Source organism: Felis catus, chromosome A2 (assembly GCF_018350175.1).
Source record: "Felis catus isolate Fca126 chromosome A2, F.catus_Fca126_mat1.0, whole genome shotgun sequence".
Taxonomy (NCBI): Eukaryota; Metazoa; Chordata; class Mammalia; order Carnivora; family Felidae; genus Felis; species Felis catus.
Window position 1 is genome coordinate 127,399,367 of NC_058369.1, and position 17,912 is coordinate 127,417,278.

Below are 17,912 nucleotides of genomic sequence, written 5' to 3' on the forward strand. Positions count from 1 at the left end.
TCTTTAAATGCTGGCTGGTGGGCACCAAGAAGCTGACATACAGTGAGGAGGGCTGACCATGCTTAGAGCCCCCAAGAACACTGGTCCAGTGTATTTATAATAAGATCTGATGACTTTTTTTTCCTTAAAATTTACAACTGGAGAATTTGAGAAACATGCCTATTCCTTTTGCCTGCCCTTGGGAGGTTGAAATTTAAGTCCTTTATTCTCAGCAAGAGAGAGATGGGACATTAATCAAACACAACTTTATGGACTGGGAAAGGGAAAAAGCAAATAAAGTGGTTTGAGCACCTATTGTGTGCCAATAATGTATTCAGAACTTCACAAAGGTCACTGCAGACCACCAGTATCAGTGATCACTAACTCAAGTCCCTCAGGTACAAGGGAGATAACTAGAATGCACGAAGCAGTCAGGCGGAAAAGAATAGAGTTCTGGGGCTCATGGCTATTTGAAGAGGGAATGCATGCCCTGCCTACAGGCAATTCAAATTCTCTTCCCTTTAAAAATACTGTGCCGGTTGAGCAAACACATCCACAGGCTCATCTGAACTGTAGCTGTGAACCCTATATGAATCTATAAACCTCTAAAGGCCACTAGAAGCAGACTACTTGGCTTTATATTCAGCTCTGGCATCTTCTTAGCTGGGTGATCTCAGGCAAACAACCTAACTTCTCTGTGTGTCAGTTTCCTCATCTGTAAAATAGAAATAACAACAGTGCTGACCTCACAGAGGTGTTGTGAAGGATGAATAAATGTGCCTAGCATAGTTGTCAGCTCATGGCAAGCTCTGTGTTTGCTATTCCAAGTACCTTTACACCCTCTGACGCAGGAGAGAGAAGTCAAAAGCAGTTTCCCCAATGTGGCTTTGTGTCTCAGCAGACAGAGAGAACTATATATTGGAAGAAGAGGGTACAGGGGTCACCTTATCTTCCCAATTCGGGGAGCACTAAAGGGAAGATTACAAATAATGTATGCTAAGTACTCCAAATATGTAAAGGTTTCAAAAATGGTAGCTTTTCTCATACGAGGTCATCTCAGAGCATTTTCTTATCAGTACTGCCTCTACACGCAGACCTCCGTCTCAGTGGTGAGGTAGGGTCTAAACCAATATTTCTCCCAACATTTTTTTCAAAGTATTGTTTACTTTGTATGTATCATGAGGAAGAAGAATCCATTTAAAGGTTTTGGAATAGTGTAAATACACTTTACATTTTTCATCTGTTAAAAAAAATGGCTGTAATGAAAGAAGCTTGAGAAAATAATTCTGAAGGACAAATATCCATCTTTTCCCATAATCAAATTTACTTGACATATAAATATTTCTGCTCTGATTTGGTATAATATTAGAAACATACATATGCCCTGGCTCAAAACCGCATGAAACCATTGTAATTAATCTTATTTTTAAAGGGATTTCTATTCCTACCCCCTACCTCAGGAAATCCATTATCTTCTAGCATCATCACCCAGTGTGCAAAGGTATTCCAATTGGATGAGATGCTCATCATAAATTATGAGGGATGTTGAGGCAAGAATTGTAGGGTACATAAAGAACAAGTAGTTTCTAGTGTCCACTCGTAATTTTGTGACTAGAAGCCTCAAGATTTTATAAATTCTGTGTTAGTTGTGTAACAGCTTCCTTAAGAAAACATTTTATTTATGACAAACATCACACTAAAGAAAACATACAAGAGGGGTCAGGTTTGTTCTAGTCCACACTGACCCAACACCAGACTATTTCTCTAACAAGTAGTGCCGTTGCTGAAAAGTAGGTCACTGGGAAAGAAAGCAAGTCCTAAGTGATTCTGATGTGGTTAACCAGTATGACAATTTATATAAAATGGTGAAATGTTTACCTGCTCAGTATACTGTGGAAAACTGCAAAGAACTATCAAGTAAAGGTTCTGGGACTTGGTAGATGGGCCCAGGATAGATCACATCTAAAAATCCAGAAGGAAACAAGAAAAACCCCAAGGGGGAGAAGAATAAGAAAACACGATAAAACAATCTCTACTCTCAGTTTGCTTGCTATTCTATTTTCTGATATCTAAGAACTAGACTTTGCCTTTTTCGTTGACCACCACATCCACCATCCATCGTGCATGGCACCATGATGGCAGATGGTAGGTGTTTGATAATATTTCCTGAATGAGTCAGTGAATGAATAAATGTAAACGTTAAAAGAAATTTCTCTTCCTTTAGTTAGATGCTTTTTAGCATCTAAGAAGATGGGCTGTTTTTCTTTTTTGTGTGAAATTTTTTCCTCTGAAAAAAATGGAAGCAATAACAGAAATATCTCATTTGCATGCATTTGGCTTTTATTGTTGCACATTTAAATAGCTTATCTGACGTCTTTAGGGCCTGGGATTAATGCACAGCACGCGTCTGTCTGGCTGTAATGCCAAGAGGGAGACAGATGACTGACAATAGGTTCTGAAGTTCCTCTGATCTTCTAAATGTCACTTCTCATGTCACTAGACTGAAACTTACAACCACATCTGAAATCTGGAAAGCTCTACAGTGATACCTTTGCCAGGCTCATTTATTCCTTTAAATACCATCATTTGAGGCTCAGTCAAATATTCAGTAATATGACAACATATAGGAAAAAGCCTTAGTTTTCAAAGGATTTACAATTTAATAAAGACAATGTGATGCTGTATACAAACTTTGTAGTTAAACATAAAGTAATGTACCCTCTCTTACTTTTAAGGGGGACTTTCTGATTATGCTAGATCTAGGAAGACCCTAAGTAAATACAAACACTTCCTTAATGGCATCACCAACTTTCCGTGTCTTCTAATCATTTGTCTTAGACTGTCCGCTTTTCCTCCACTTCAACAATAGCTCTCTCGTGTCCACCACACCCCAAGCCCAGAGACAAGAAACTTCAGACTGGAAAATGCCTGAAACTTGAAGGCCAAAGACCTAAGTTTAAATTTCCCTTAATATTGGCTATTTGACCTAACCAATGGAACTCTGCACCTCTCTAGATCCCAGTTCCTGAATCTATAAAACAGTGGTTAACAATGCTTACCCCATAGGCTTTTCTTGAAAACTGAGCCAATCTATGGAACATGTCTTATATGCTACCCAATCCACTTTAGGTACACATTTACTCGGATTAAATGGGATGACAAATGGGACCATGCAAGACTGAACTGAAACCACTCTTTCCTTTAGTTGCAGCATGTCTTAGTATTTTTGATGATCCTACTTCTTCCTCAGACCTGGCCATTACATGTTTTGGAGGCCTGAGGTTTCCTCATCATCATTTCCTGCTTTGTGGCTCAGTCTTGGCTCCCACAATAGCCAGCATGAGTCTTGAACCAAATGTAAAACCAAGTCATTTTGGGGTTTCTCACTAGCTCCCAATAAATAATTAAATAAAAGAATATATAAGTCCAAAAGTTTTATTTCCAATGGAGTCACTAATTTTCTTTCTTCCAAGGTATTTAGATTTGCTACTCCAGGGAGGGGATAAAAAGCAAAACAAAACAACAACAAAAAGCAAACACATTCAGTTTTATACCATTATCCTGTCTGTGAAAAAATGACAGCAGGATCATAGGAGGGAGCCAAGTGCTACCCCCTACCTCTCAGAGAGAGAGAGCTGTGGTGGGGAGAACTGGGGAATGAAGCATCTCCAGAAAAAGTAAAAGCAATTATGCCCAGGGAAAATAAGACCCAGAAGTCTGAAATCATTCAATGCCTCCATATTTTACTCCAGGCATAGTGGGATGCTCAGATTTGCAATTCTTCCTTGTGTTCTGTGCCTGTCCAAGTGTGGGGTAATTCAATTACATCCAATGCTTCCATTAGTACACACTTACAAAGTATATTTAAATAATACACAAGAAACCAGGTTGCCCATTAATAAAGCCAAGTTGTGAAATTATACTTTTATGTAATTGCTAAAAGGAACAACGCCCATGATTCTCAGGTGATAAAAATGAATTAATCCTTGGCAAGAGACCATTTAAATAAAAACTATAGAAATTCCTTACTCAATTAACAAGAAACTATTAAAAATCTACTATGTGCCTGGTACCACAAGAGGTAGGCTTGTGGGGCAGGGATAGTATCCAAAGTGTCCTGAACTCTGTTTAGAAAGATTATCCTAGAAGCTGGCATAGAAGATGGGTACAAAGATACCAGATTTCAGCTGGAAGGCCACTGAGATAATATGGCAACAATCTAGATGAACAAATTAAAGGGAATGATCAAGCTTAAGGATGTAGAATATACAGAATGTGGCGTCTACACGGGTTTGAGCTCTCCTGCCCATGCCTCATTGCCTACTAGACACATCCAGCTGGACAGATGTCCTACATGCATATAAGGGTCTGGGCGTCTCCAAATGACTACCCCTACAGATCTGCACTCTCTGTCTCATTAATGGCACTACCTTCCTTCCGTTCACTCATGCCAATCATCTTTCTCTTCTTCTTCCTCTTCCTCAGAGAAAGTCCAGTTTATTTTAGCTCCAAAATAATTCACTCAAACTGCTTCTCCCCAGTGCCACTGTCACTACCTTAGTTCAAATCACTCCCAATTTTTATTTTTGTCTCTAGTCTTGATTTCTCACATTTGTTTTCTGGCAAGAAGATGATTTTTCTAAAATTAACTTACATCATCTTTACTTAAAACACTTCAGAAATTCTTCAATTCCTTCAGGCTAAAGCCCAAACAAACACCTTAATACGGCATAAACACCTTAATACACCTTAATACCCACCTTAATTAGGGTCCCTAATGAACTAGCCCACATGTGTCTCAAACCATATCGTATTAACCACTCTGTTTTAGCCATACTATACTATTTTTGGTTCCCTAAAAAAGGCACACACCTTTACACGCTTGTTTACACGTTTCCCTCCACTCAGACTTGCTCTCCATGCCCTCTGACCTTCATCTGATTAACTGCATTATCCAAGTGGTCTTAGTGCAGAAGCCACATCCTCCAGGAAGCTTTCCAGACTTTACCCTCACATCTGTGTTGGTGACTCCCTCTGTATCCCCTCCCTTTCCAATCAAAATACATTCTAAGTAGCTCAGAAAGTGCCTGGTATTTAACTCTTCACCCCGCCTCTCCATCTCTAGACAGTAAACTCTTCAACGACAAGACTCATGAGTGATATGTTCCTTGAGGATCCCCATCACCTAGCTCCTCGCTGGGCATTTGATAGTTACTCAGTAAACATGTGCAGACTGAGTCACTGAGAAGAAAAAAGGTCTACAGTTGAGTTCTTGGGATTATGTACATTAGATGGACAGGCAGAGGGAGAGAAAGCTACCAGAGAGACTAAGAGAAATGGACAAGGAGAGAACCAAGACAGACAATACTGGCTCCAGGTAAAAAGAAAGAACTGATCAATGGTAAACAGTGTCCAGTGTCAATAGAAGGACAGATGAAATGGAGGAAGGGGGAGCTGTTCTACATTTGGCAGGAGAACAGTTTCTAGAAAGTGATGAGTGGAAGCCTCATTGAAAAGGTGCAAAGTATTCAAATTGAGTGGCAGATGATTAGAACAGAGAGCAAGAAGACAACTCATAAAAATACAAATACATAGTGTCTGAGGAAACATGATAGCTGGAGGGGGGGGTGTCAAGGGCAAAGAGGAAATACATATGTATGTGTCTGTATGTGTGTGTGTGTATGTGCGTGTTACAATTCCTTTTAAAAATCTCAACTGTAAATCAGACTAGCAAGTGAATGGTGAGGCTATATTCAGGTACAGAATAAGAGTTTAATGAATGAAAGATATAAATAATAAGTGAATAATTGTATTCAGACAGGAGATTTACCTGGCCAAAAACAAAGCAAATTTTTATCAAAATATAAACTTATTTTTAAAAAGAATCTATTTCTGTATTTCAGAAGAGACCATTCAACTCATAGATCAAAATTTAGTTAGCTGTCTAGGATGACTATTTCTACCATCTATACTATTATTTCACTATCACTATGATAACTTTTTTCAGAGTCACCCCCAAAACTTCCTTGCAGAAGTCCTTGGACTTTATACGATCCCCTAGCCCCAGTCATTCATGCAAACAGCTTTAGCTTTCCAATAAGGACTTAATGCCCCAAAGTCAGATGATATCAGGAAAGTGACACTTCTGAGAAAATAAGAGACATCTTAGTTATAGAAGTATAAATATAGATATTATCAGATATAGACATTGTCTAATCAGTAAAGAAAAGGGGATGTGGACAAAAAGGGCCACATTTTTCTTTACAAATAGGTTTTTCTTTTAAGTCCCTATCAGATGTAAAGTTCTTTCAGATTGCCACGTATTAAGTTTACTTGTAAGAGTTTAGAGACTGCATTGAGGAAAATGGGCTTCAAACATTAAATCACTTTTCATGAGACATAGGCTTCCTGTGCACTCAGCATCAATACACTCTAACTTTAGAAACATTCATCTACAATCATTAATCAGTTAATGCTAAATTCAACTTCTATTTGGCTTCTCCTTTTCACACTCAACTCTCCAAGGCTATACTATATGGCACCTCAAAAATATTCATTTATTTACCGTGAGTGCAGATTATATTCCTAGTAAGGAATCTGTGCAATAAATATATACACACATAAGCCAAATTAAACTTCCATGAGCAAATAATTTTCCTATGAAGGACTGCATTTCTGACCAAGCACCTGATCCCAAACCTTTCACAGGAATGCATAACATCTTTTACATAATCATATTATAAAGAATATTTCAGTATAAATCAAAGCTTGTCAAACTGCATATATAGAAAAACACATAAAGTTAAAATATAGTGCCTACAGGGAACTCAGAACCTGGCATGACTTTTTTCAAGGGGCCTGCTACTGGGTAGAACAATTTTTCACTGTGCGGACTGTCCCATGTATTATAGGTTTTGGCCAGTCATACCCCATTGACATAGTAACTAGCATTGAAATCCACACACACATTTCCAAATGCCCCTTGGGGGAGTAGCACTCCCTTGTTTGGGGAAGAACTTTGAGCCTAGACAAAAGGAACTGCCCACATTTACATCACTAGATAATGCCAGGTCTTGAACCCCGGTCTCCCGAAAGCCAGTCCCATCAAGAGGGATCCAACACAGAATGTCAGAGTAAAGACTCATCTTATTCTAGTGTCAGCCTTATTCTTTCTGCATTAGGCAATTCACTCATCAAAAATTTTCTAAGCTGAGATCTAATCATAATTTTAACTATTCACCAATTCTCTTGTCACATTTATTCACATCTCCCCCCATCTCAGCCTTGGATGAGGATGCCTCCCCGTCGCTGAATCTGGACTCCTCTCCCTGAGGACAGGAGATAGGTGTCAGCACAAACAGTGCATCCAGTGGAGCAGCCCTATGTCACTGTCCCTAGGCTCCTGTTCTTTCACATTTAGCCCTTCCCACACCTGCACTGCCCACTCAGCAGGTGGCATCTTCTAGCTTCCTTATGCCTCACCCACAAAGGAGTTTCTCCAGGTAGCTGGAGTTTCACTAGTTTGTTAAGAAATAGGAGAGAAGGCATTTCTTTTCCCTCCCCATCTGTCCCATTCTTTTCTTTCTTTTTGTTTATCTTATTGTGTCTCCAGCATTGGATTGAATGGAAACAGAACCAGAGAGAATCCTTGGTCTCTTTTCCAAAAAGCAGAATAAGCCTAAGGGATCTTTGCTAAAGTTGGGATTGTGCAAGTTTTGAATAGATGGTTCATTTCTCTTTATTGTTATTTAAGTCTAAGAATTTTTGTCATAATTCACTGCTGAACTATGTAAGACATCATTTTTCGGTAACTATTGTGTGTTTTTTTTTTAGATGTCATCATGTGAGATCATTTAAAAGTTAAAAATCCTGATTTCAGGGCCCCTAGTGATTTCATTTAATTTTAATACTTACTGAGTGATGAAAGGCAAAAGATTGGAGACACACATCTAAAGGTAACCTACTCCATATCTGTAAGTCTGAAATTCAAAGTCAGTAGGAGACCTACATCAACTAAAAGGTGCTACGTGCTTACCCGGATGTAGGCATCCTGGTGGTGCTTGGCAAAGTACAGCATATTGTCCAGGGCTAACATCCCAGGAGGGGTCTGGGTAAAGTCCATGGCAGGGTTGACATGATTCTGTGGTTAAAACAAAATGTTTGATCAGGTTAATTCTTCAGCAGATTTCACCAACCACCAGAAGTCTGGTTTCTCTTCTCAAGACCAAAGTACCACCAGCCCAGCTCCAAATAATCAAGTAGGATGACATTTTTTATCTTCATGTAAACCTACATAAATTTATCATTTTGACTTTGATACATTAGATTTTCATAGACAGAAATAACATTTAAAATGTTGGTATCGGCCAAGTAATTTCTGAGGGCTAGCACTAGTTTGTGTTTCACATGGATTATCTAATAAACAGGCAACAGGCATTATTATTAGCCCCACTGTATGGATGGGCCACTGCCACTCAGATGAGATGAGACACTTGCCCAGGGCCTCACAGCTTTGATTTGGCAGAGCAGGCGATGTCTTGTTTGGACAATATGTCTCAGCATGCTTTTGTTCCTACTTTGTTCTCTACCACTGGTTTATAAGTTGAATGCATTTATTTTGGTACTGCTAGCATTTAGACTTTACATAGCCTGAAAAAAGTTTATTTGAGAAAAATGTAGGCTAATCAATATTAGCTGCCATGAACACGGTCTGGCCAACAAAGGAGAGTATGCCAAATATGAGAGGAAAACATGACATTTACTTCAGACCTATTTCTAGCATTGGTCTGAGTCCATTCCAAAAATAAACACAGGAAAAGGAAATCAAATGACGAAAATTAGCTCCTCTGAATCCAGTTCGAACAACCCCCCAAAGCTATGTCAGTGAAGCTGTCCAGGCAGAAGGTCCCCACGGCTCAAGGGTCATCAGTCTTGTTTGAATTGTGATCCCAGCATCCTCTCGAAGCCTCCTATCAATCACACTGAGGGTATCAGATACAGCACTGCTGCTCTCAAGAGGTCTTACAGTTAAGAAACAGTGAGTTTATTTTTAGGATTCTTTTAAAGAAACATACAGCTATTTCACAAACAGTCCCAGTAAAATAATGCCTGCTACGTATCAGGCATTATGTAAAGGACCTTGCATATGCTAACTCGATTCCTTGCAAAACTCCCACAAAGTAGGTTCTATTATTATCTTGTTTTGAAAGACAAGGAAACAAGCTGAGCATCTGAGTGGCTTACCCTATGTTTCAGAGCCAGTGTGTGGCTGGGCCAGAATCCGAACTCCAAGTACAGGCTTTTAACCAGGATTTTAGTGCCACGTCATTGGTCCACTGGACACCAGTAGGGATTTCACAAAGATGACCAATGCAGGTCCTCAACTACTTCAGTCCTCCTCAATCAAATTATTCGCTCAGGCAAAGTGGGCCAGCCTGTGATCCATCCTTTTTAATAAAAGCTATAATTTGTCTATCCCTCCCAGACATAACAGACCCAAGTCTCTCACGCTCAATAAACCATGCCCTATTGTCTCCCACAAACAGGCTCTTACTAAACAAAAGCCAATTAGAAAATTGCCTTTGATTTCCTCTGACTTGCCCTAAATTATAAAGCATCACTGTATTTTAGACGAAAAAAAAAATTTGTATTTGTGGGTGAACTAAGTGCTCGCTCATTCTTTCTCTCTCTTTCTCTCTTATCTGCAGGTATCATTTTCTCAGTTTCCCTCTCCTTGAAATGCTTGTTTCCTTTTTCTCTTTTGGTTTTAATAGCCAATGAAATGACTCTACAATCATGAATGTTGATAATGAAAAAAGTATAAGAATTATACTGCCAAAACATTTGAAAGCTTTCTAAACTGTGACAAAAATACTCTGAGAATCTAGCAAGGCCAACAGTTCCCCTAACTCCTTTCTTATTTATGAGGTGCTCTGGATACAGATTTATTTTCTTTTCTTGTTCCACGTTATTTTTTTCCACCTGTCTTGAAATGGAAGCTGCAAGAGCTTTGATAAATAGCTTGAAATTTTCCCTTGTTTTACTGCAAAGCCTGTGTACCTCTGTACATCCTTCTGAGATGCTATTTGTTAGTTCCTGTAGAAGCGCTGCTCCGTGAATCACATCAGACAGCTCTCGGCCCCCAGAAAAAGGAGTAGTGTCTGCCTCCCCTTCCAAAGCACCAGGAATTTTCACTTTGGGAAAATGGTACCAACCAGTTGAAGAAAGCACAGTTTACTTTATAGTGAGCATTCTATGGGGTGTTTGGGTACAGAGTTCCCAGAGATCTGGTTCTCTTCTGTTACCCCCATGCCAGGTTTTTGGCTGAATTATTGATTCACACATCCAAGGAAAGGTTCAAGGTCTAAGACAGAGAATCTTCCAACCTGTTCCAGGCCATACACCAAGGCCAGTGGAGAGCTGGAATGGACTTCAAATATTATCTGGGCTGGTAGCATTATTTTATAGATGAGAAAACTGAGCCCTGGTGGAGAGCAGCGATGCTCAAACTTGAGCAGCCATTCAAATCTCCTGGAAGGCTTGTTAAAGCACCAATTCCAGGTCTCACCCAGAGTCTCTGATTCAGAATGGTTGGAGTGGGTCTGAGAAACTGAATCTCCAAACAAATTCCCAGGTGATGCAGATGCTGCTGGATGGGGACCACACATCGAGCCCCGCCAGTGGCTGAAGTGGCTCATTTCAAATAACACAGGCAATAAAGCAGAATAAGATCTAGAATCCAGATCCAATGATTCCTCAAATCCCATGCAACTTCTTCTACAGCACACTTTGAACCCACTAGTTCCAAAGTACAATGCATTTTAAATATACTCAATGCTTATCTGCTCTGTGCTTTGGCTTCTCATTGAGAAAACAGACTCCTTTATTCAGAAAAAAGTAATTATAATTTAGAAGCCTCTCGCTTCTTCTATTGCTCAAATTTCTAACTAAAATAAAATGCAACGGTACCTCCACAGGGGGGTAGGGAACTGTCATCAGTCAATATTTTCTACTCCCAAATGCTTCTGGTTGGGGAAGCAGGGCTGGCACCAGCCTGAATGATTTTTAAATGATGTGTGTTTTTCAATTACCAATGCCATGCTAGTCCTTCATTAGTGTGGATAATAAAGAGATGATTACAATAAAGCTTGCCAGATGGCATATCGTGGGAAAGCCTTTGAGAATTTAGGAGTTAATATTTGTGCTATACGAGTGTCTATGTTTGCTGAACAAATATAGCATTAAAAGCAACCTTTAAGACAAATCACATTGAGTGAATATTCAGTCTACAAAAAGCCATCTCAAGGATATTTTGTGTGGCTGGTAGTTTAAAGTCATGGTCTGCAAGTAATCTGACTAGTACAGCAGATTACTTGGGAGGTCTATCAAACCACATGCCTCCCACTCCTCACCTCTCACCCAGGAGCCTCACAACAGGCTCCCTAAAAGTGCAGTTATCAACCCTGGACACACCTGATGAAAAATCCTGACGTCCAGGCTGTACCCCAAGTGGGTTAAATGAGAAACTCTGTGGGTAGGACCAAAGCAACTAGATTTTTAAAGCTCCCCAGATGATTCCAATGTCCAGCCAGGGTTGAGAGCATGTTCGTAAATCAGTGGGTCTCAAATTTGAGAATGATCAGAATCTCCTAGAGGGTCTGTTCAAACAGATTGCTGCCCATCCCTTGCCCCCGTTGCTGATTCAATACGTCTGGGGTGAGGCCCGAGAATTTGCATTCATAGAAGGTCCCAGGCATTCCTAATGGTTGCTAGGCCATATTTTGAGAACCACTGCTCTAAAGTCACAGTAACCCAATGCAAGAGTGTTTGAGGAACTTATATCCGCCGGCCAATGGAGTTAGAACCTGGATTCCCTGTACCAAGTGTTTGGTTAGGCAGAGACTTTATTGAAATGCCTGCTCTGGGCGGGGGGTGGGGGGGTGGGGGTGGGGGGGTGTCATGGAGGCCCCACAGCTCTATCACTTGGCTACTTCACGTATTTATCTAAGGAGGCTCTCAATGGCATCTGACTTTGTGACCCCCAACATAAACAAATGTTCCAAAAAGTTAGAAGCAGCTTCTAGAAATCTATGGATCCTGGCCCTGGTCTCTCTCCATTAAATTCTCAATAGTTGGGATGAATACAGAGAAGACGCCCTATCAAATCTGCCTTACAAGTGGGCAAGATGGCAAATACGCTGAGGAGCAGAAAAATAACTGTGACCAGCTGGGACTGGTACTGGTGGGCATCACGCCAGGCACTCCAAATGCGGGATTTCATTTAATCTTCCTGACTACCCAGTGAGGGAAGTATAATGAATGAGGTCAACGTTATCCAGCTTTTCCTACAGATGAGGGTCAGAACCCCTGACTTATGCAAGATCATGGCTAGTAAGTGGCAGAGTCACCACTTCAGTTCTGTAGCTTTTTTTCCTATTTAGGTTCGAAAGGTCTTTGGAGAATAGGAAGATAGGCCCCATTAGCAAGAAGTTTAATCACAAAAATGTAAAGTCCTGTAAAAATCTTTTTTTTAAGTCAAGCACATATCTACAGAATGAGGGAAATCTGGCTTATGAATAATTCATCAGAGTCCAGCTCCTCATCATTAAAATTTGATTCTTTTAAGTAAAACACAAAAGATCTACACGGAAGAAACACCCAGTAAGATGCTAAGAGTTCAGGACAGCAGATCCTGAACTACCTCGCTTGCCCGCTGTAACTCCCTTTCAGCTGCACATTCTCTTCTCCTTACCTACCCTCTCTAATACCTCTGCTGGCCTCTGTCACTCTGTTCCCTGACCTGCTGCCTCCTGCCCTTCTGCCCTTCAACCTGGCCACTTCCCCTGGTTTGAGAAGGCCACCCTCATTCGGATGATGGACCCTGATTCAACTGAGCTCTAGGACCACCTGAAACCACTAAACGTGCCCCCTCCCGGGAACTGTTCTGAATCCTAGGAGAGTTCAAGACCATTGATATTACCATGAACGAGGAGTTAGAGTTGGCAGTAAGTCCAAGAAGAGTCAATTTCCCATGGCAGTCAGAAGTATCTCACAAACTGGGTTTCATTAACCCACAAAAGGAGCACAACAAGAAAACAAAGGAGGTTGCACAGACTGGGCCCAAGTCAGGGCACATCTGGCACATAGGCACACACTTCTAGCACACACACAGCGAGCCAGCTCCTGACACATGGGAAACTGTGCATAGAAAAGTGGCCAGAGAAAAGCAAAAGTGTCTAAACATAAGGCATATCAGAAAGGTTGGGGGGTGGGGGAGACTTCAGATATTTAGCACGGGGAGAAGAGAAAGGGTTGTGTGGTGTGGTGTTGGAGGTGGGATGGGCATTGTGGGTTGAACTATTACCTCTGTCTGCAGGCATCTGAAGGATGAATATTATTCTGTGCAGCTAAAAGAAAACAGGATTAGCTGAGAAGTTCCTGTCCTTAGAAATACTGAGACAAGGGCTGAGTGTACAGGAAGAGTGCTGTGGGGACAACCAAAGGTCAGAGGATTGTAGACAAGGACCTCCCGATGCCTCACAGCCCCTGCTTCATTCTCCCTCTCATCAAATAACATTGGCATCTATGACTATGCAAGGCACGAGGGGCCTGACATGATCTGCTTCATCCAAAGATGGATTTAAAATGAAATGGTCTTTGAATATCTCTGTTGTACACCTAAAACTAATATAACACTGTTTGTTGACTATACTTGAATTAAAATAATTTTTGTTTCTTTACTCATTTTTGAGAGAGACAGAGAGTGCACGTGGGGGAGGGGCAGACAGAGACAGGGAGAGAGAGAGAATCCCAAGCAGACCCCACAATGTCAGCACAGAGCCTGACATGGGGCTCTAACTCGTGAACCGCGAAATCATGACCTGAGCCAAAATCAAGAGTTCAATGCTTAACCAACTGAGCCACCCAGGTGCCCCTTAAAATAAAACAATTTTTAAAAATAATAATAATAAATAAATGAAATGAAATACTACTTGCCTTCAAAAAGTTTCCATCTCAGGAGTTATCCAAAGTCTTTACAATACACATTTTTTGAAATACACACATACACACACACATGTACATACACACTCATAAATAAACCCATAGGTGCACACAATGGAAGATCACACCAAAAATTCAGGATTTAATGCAAATTTACTTAGTTAAAAATGACTCTTAAGAGGTCAGAAAAAGCCATGCACTGCCATGTGTACAATTCAGAAAAATCTGGGTTTCCTCTCACTTCATCATTTTGAACAGGCAGAGTCGAGACTCGCTGAATAAAAGGATAAGCGTGAATAGTTTATTTGGAATGTTGATTCAACAGTCAACACAAAGAATTACCATAAAAACTCAATTAAAAATGCCTTGAGAATAAATTTCCTTTAAAATGAAGCTGGTTATGGTTTAAAAAAAAAGCCTTCATGAATAATGAAGTAATGCTGTCAAGGTTTATAAAGATATCTGCAATTTTTCTATGGAGCTGAGCACACAGGATTCTGAACAATCCAAGCACCGTGGCTCACACTAGTGACTCCCTACTGGTTCTTCCCTCCAATTCCGGCTTGTTTTTTTTTTTTTACCACTTTGTTCAGAACCCCCTTTTCTCTTCTCCTTTGTCGCTTTAAAACAGGGCATGAACTAGCACCAGCCACGTAGAGCGGGTTTCTCTATCTCTCTTCACCCAGGAAGAGCACAGGGGAAAGGTCCACCAGAGGACACAGAACGTGTGCTACCACAGCCCCAGAGCAGCCCTAGCTCATGGGTCAGCAAGCCTGTTTCCCTGGATTCCAGCACAACTCTCCAAGCAGCCTTTGGAAGGCAGCTCTTTGCCATGATGGAGCCAAGTGCTGATGAAGCCACAGCTGCTACAGACGGATTCCCAGGAGGTCAAAGGGAGGCAAGGGCTGTGTGCTGCCACCCTGGCCTCCTCCAGGGCCAGCACTGCACAGCCCTAGAATAGAGATGGTGATGGTGGTGATAACAACTCTAATTGTGGGGGCAGCAGCTAACACACACAGTACTTAGTGGGTGCTAAGGGCTATATGGAGCCAGAGGTTATGACAGCCCAGGGGCCAAATTGGGTCCACCCCTTACTTTTTTTTTTTTAATATTTATTTATTTGTTTGTTTGTTTGTTTGTTTGTTTGTTTTTAATATAATTTATTGTCAAATTGGCTAGCATACAGTGTGTACATGTGCTCTTGGTTTTGGGGGTAGATTCTCATGGTTCATCGCTTACATACAACACAAAGTGCTCATCCCAACAAGTGCCCTCCATGCCCATCACCCATTTTCCCCTCACCCACTGCCCCATCAACCCTCAGTTTGTTCTCTGTATTTAAGAGTCTCTTGTGGTTTGCCTCCCTCCCTCTCTAGAACTATTTCCCCTCCTCCATTCCCCCATGTCTTCTGTTTAGTTTCTCAAGATCCACATATGAGTGAAAACATGATATCTGCCCTTCTCTGACTTATTTCACTCAGTATAATACCTTCCAATTCTATCTGCGTTGCTGAAAATGGCATGATTTCATTCTTTCTCACTGCAAAGTAGCATTCCATTATATATATAAACCACATCTTCTTTATCCATTCATCAGTTGATGGACATTTAGGCTCTCTCCATAATTTGGCTATTGTTGAGAGTACTGCTATAAACATTGTGATAGATGTGCCCCTGTGCATCAGCACTCCTATATCCCTTGGGTAAATTCCCAGTAGTGCTATTGCTGGGTCGTAGGGCAGTTCTATTTTCAATTTTTTGAGGAACCTCCACATGCCGCCACTTACATTTGCACGGTTGTGAGTTTAAAGGAAGTTTTGAATCTTGTTTTTAATCAAAAGAGGAATAATAATCGTGACATGTGAAAATTACATGAAATTCAAATTTCAACACATAAAGCAAGCTTTGTTGGAACACAGCCATGTTCATTTATTTACATATTCTGTGGCTGCTTTTGAATATGGCCTGCAAAGCCTAAAATATTTCCTACCTGGCCTTTTACAAAAAGACTTAGCCTACCCCTATTCTATGCATTTTGTCCTCAAGGCAACCCTTTGAGTTAAGAAAATCAGTCCCTCCTTCTTAACAAAAGTTAAAAAGCTCAACTAAAAAATAAATGTAAATGTTTTTGCTCCCTAGACAGCACCATGGCTCCTTTGTAAATGTTCCATGCTTTACTTACCTGGATAAATATGGTTAATTATTTTCAAGATTCCCAAGGACAAATTCTATTATGTTGAAAAGAATGTTTTCAGTAGTCTTAAACTCATGACTCAATGCCCCACCCTAGTGTCTTTGGGCCCCTTCTCCCCTCCTAACCACAGACAAACCTTGCAGTGGGCCTTTGATATACTCAGATATAGAAGCCTGCCTGAAATTTTCATCTGTTAGGAACCTGGATTGTGGCTGGTACGTGTTCTTCCTCTCTTCGATGCAGCTCTCATAAATGGCAAAGTCTGGCTTTAAAATTTGTAAGACTATGGTCTCTTTTCCGCAACAGAGTAAGTAGAATTCTTATGCCCACTTTAAAAGTGAAGAAACAGAAGCATAGTGATGTTAAGTATCTTGCCATGTACATACAACCATCTTGCTAGGATTTGTACCCAATAGTCCAGTCATGTTTTTTTTTTTCTTTTAAAGAGAAAGCACTCGAGCAGGGGAGAGGGGCAGAGGGAGGGAGGGAGAGAGAGAGAGAGAGAGAGAGAGAGAGAGAGAGAGAGAGAGAGAGAGAGAGAGAGAATCTGAAACAGGCTCCACCTCAGTGTGGAACCCAATGTGGGGCTTGATTCCATGACCCTGGGATCATGACCTGAGCTGAAATCAAGAGTGTGAGGCTCAACCGACCGAGCCACCCAGGTGCCTCCAGAACTCATGTTCTTAACCAGTATTCTAAAAGGAGAAATGGATAACTACACAATGGTAAAAAAAGAATCACTTGATAAAATACCACACAGCCCTTAAAAATTGTGTTCACAGAGACTTAGTTATTGTAAGTGTAAAAAATAAGAATATAAAATATATATTGTAGTCTGTGTATAATTTCTACAGTTGTATATATTCCTTGGCAATGTGTATTTTATCTAGAATACTCTCTCTGTATTCTCTCTATATATATACACATACAGTATATATACATTAGCAATATCAAGATATAGACTTAGCATGTAATTAGGAATTTTTTTAAATGCTTTTAAAAACTGGAAGGAAATTTACCTAAGTACTAATAGTAATTATTTGTGGTAGTGGGAAGATGGAATATTTTTTCTACCTGTCAATATTTTTCTTATTTTCTCTAATGAAAATGCATTGATTTTTACTTATATTTGATTAGAGGTGTGCCCACTATTCTCTAGCAAAAGGGAACAGAGGTCATTATGCAGAAGAACATGAGAAACAGTTTGAATTCTTGTCCTTGGACCCTGCTGAAAACTCTTTGCTGAAGCCTTCCCCGTAGGTCAGTATCCAGGTATGCCAGAGGGATGCACTGGGCAGAAAGGCTAAGCTCCACCTGCCCAGGTAAGCCCTATGCAGGCACGTGTATGGCCTAGATCCACAAACAGCATTTCAGACACTGTGAGACGAGAAGGGGTTCATTCAGATGGAAGAAGCCAGGAATAGGTCCTGTCTGATCCAAATTCTCAAAACCAGGGGCAATCTCAGGTCCTGAGGCCTCTTGAACTTGGGCCATTTCAGGGTGTTTCCTCAATATGTCGGCCCTGCCAGGGTATAGTTCTCTGGGCTTAAAGGACCCACCTCATTTACCCCGACCCTATTAAGCCAGCACCAGCTAGAGCCTGACAGTCATACCACACCTCACAGTTTGTCAGGAGACTGTACTAGTCACTTCACCACCAACTGGACAATCCTAGGCCAGCCGCAGGTGATCACTTACAAATATTGGCAGTTGGACAACTATATTATCTTGATGAAAT

General features: G+C 40.7%; 1 protein-coding gene across 17 annotated transcripts in view; it reads right to left on the reverse strand.

The window, feature by feature from the left end:
• The window catches only part of ELMO1 (engulfment and cell motility 1), a 732,114-nt gene that overhangs the window by 267,433 nt on the left and 446,769 nt on the right, over nt 1-17,912 (reverse strand). For all 17 annotated transcript variants that reach the window (XM_045053264.1, XM_045053261.1, XM_045053265.1 and 14 more), the window contains one exon: nt 8,015-8,119. In XM_045053264.1, the coding sequence (XP_044909199.1) occupies nt 8,015-8,119 (105 nt within the window). The remainder of the gene's footprint in view (nt 1-8,014; nt 8,120-17,912) is intronic.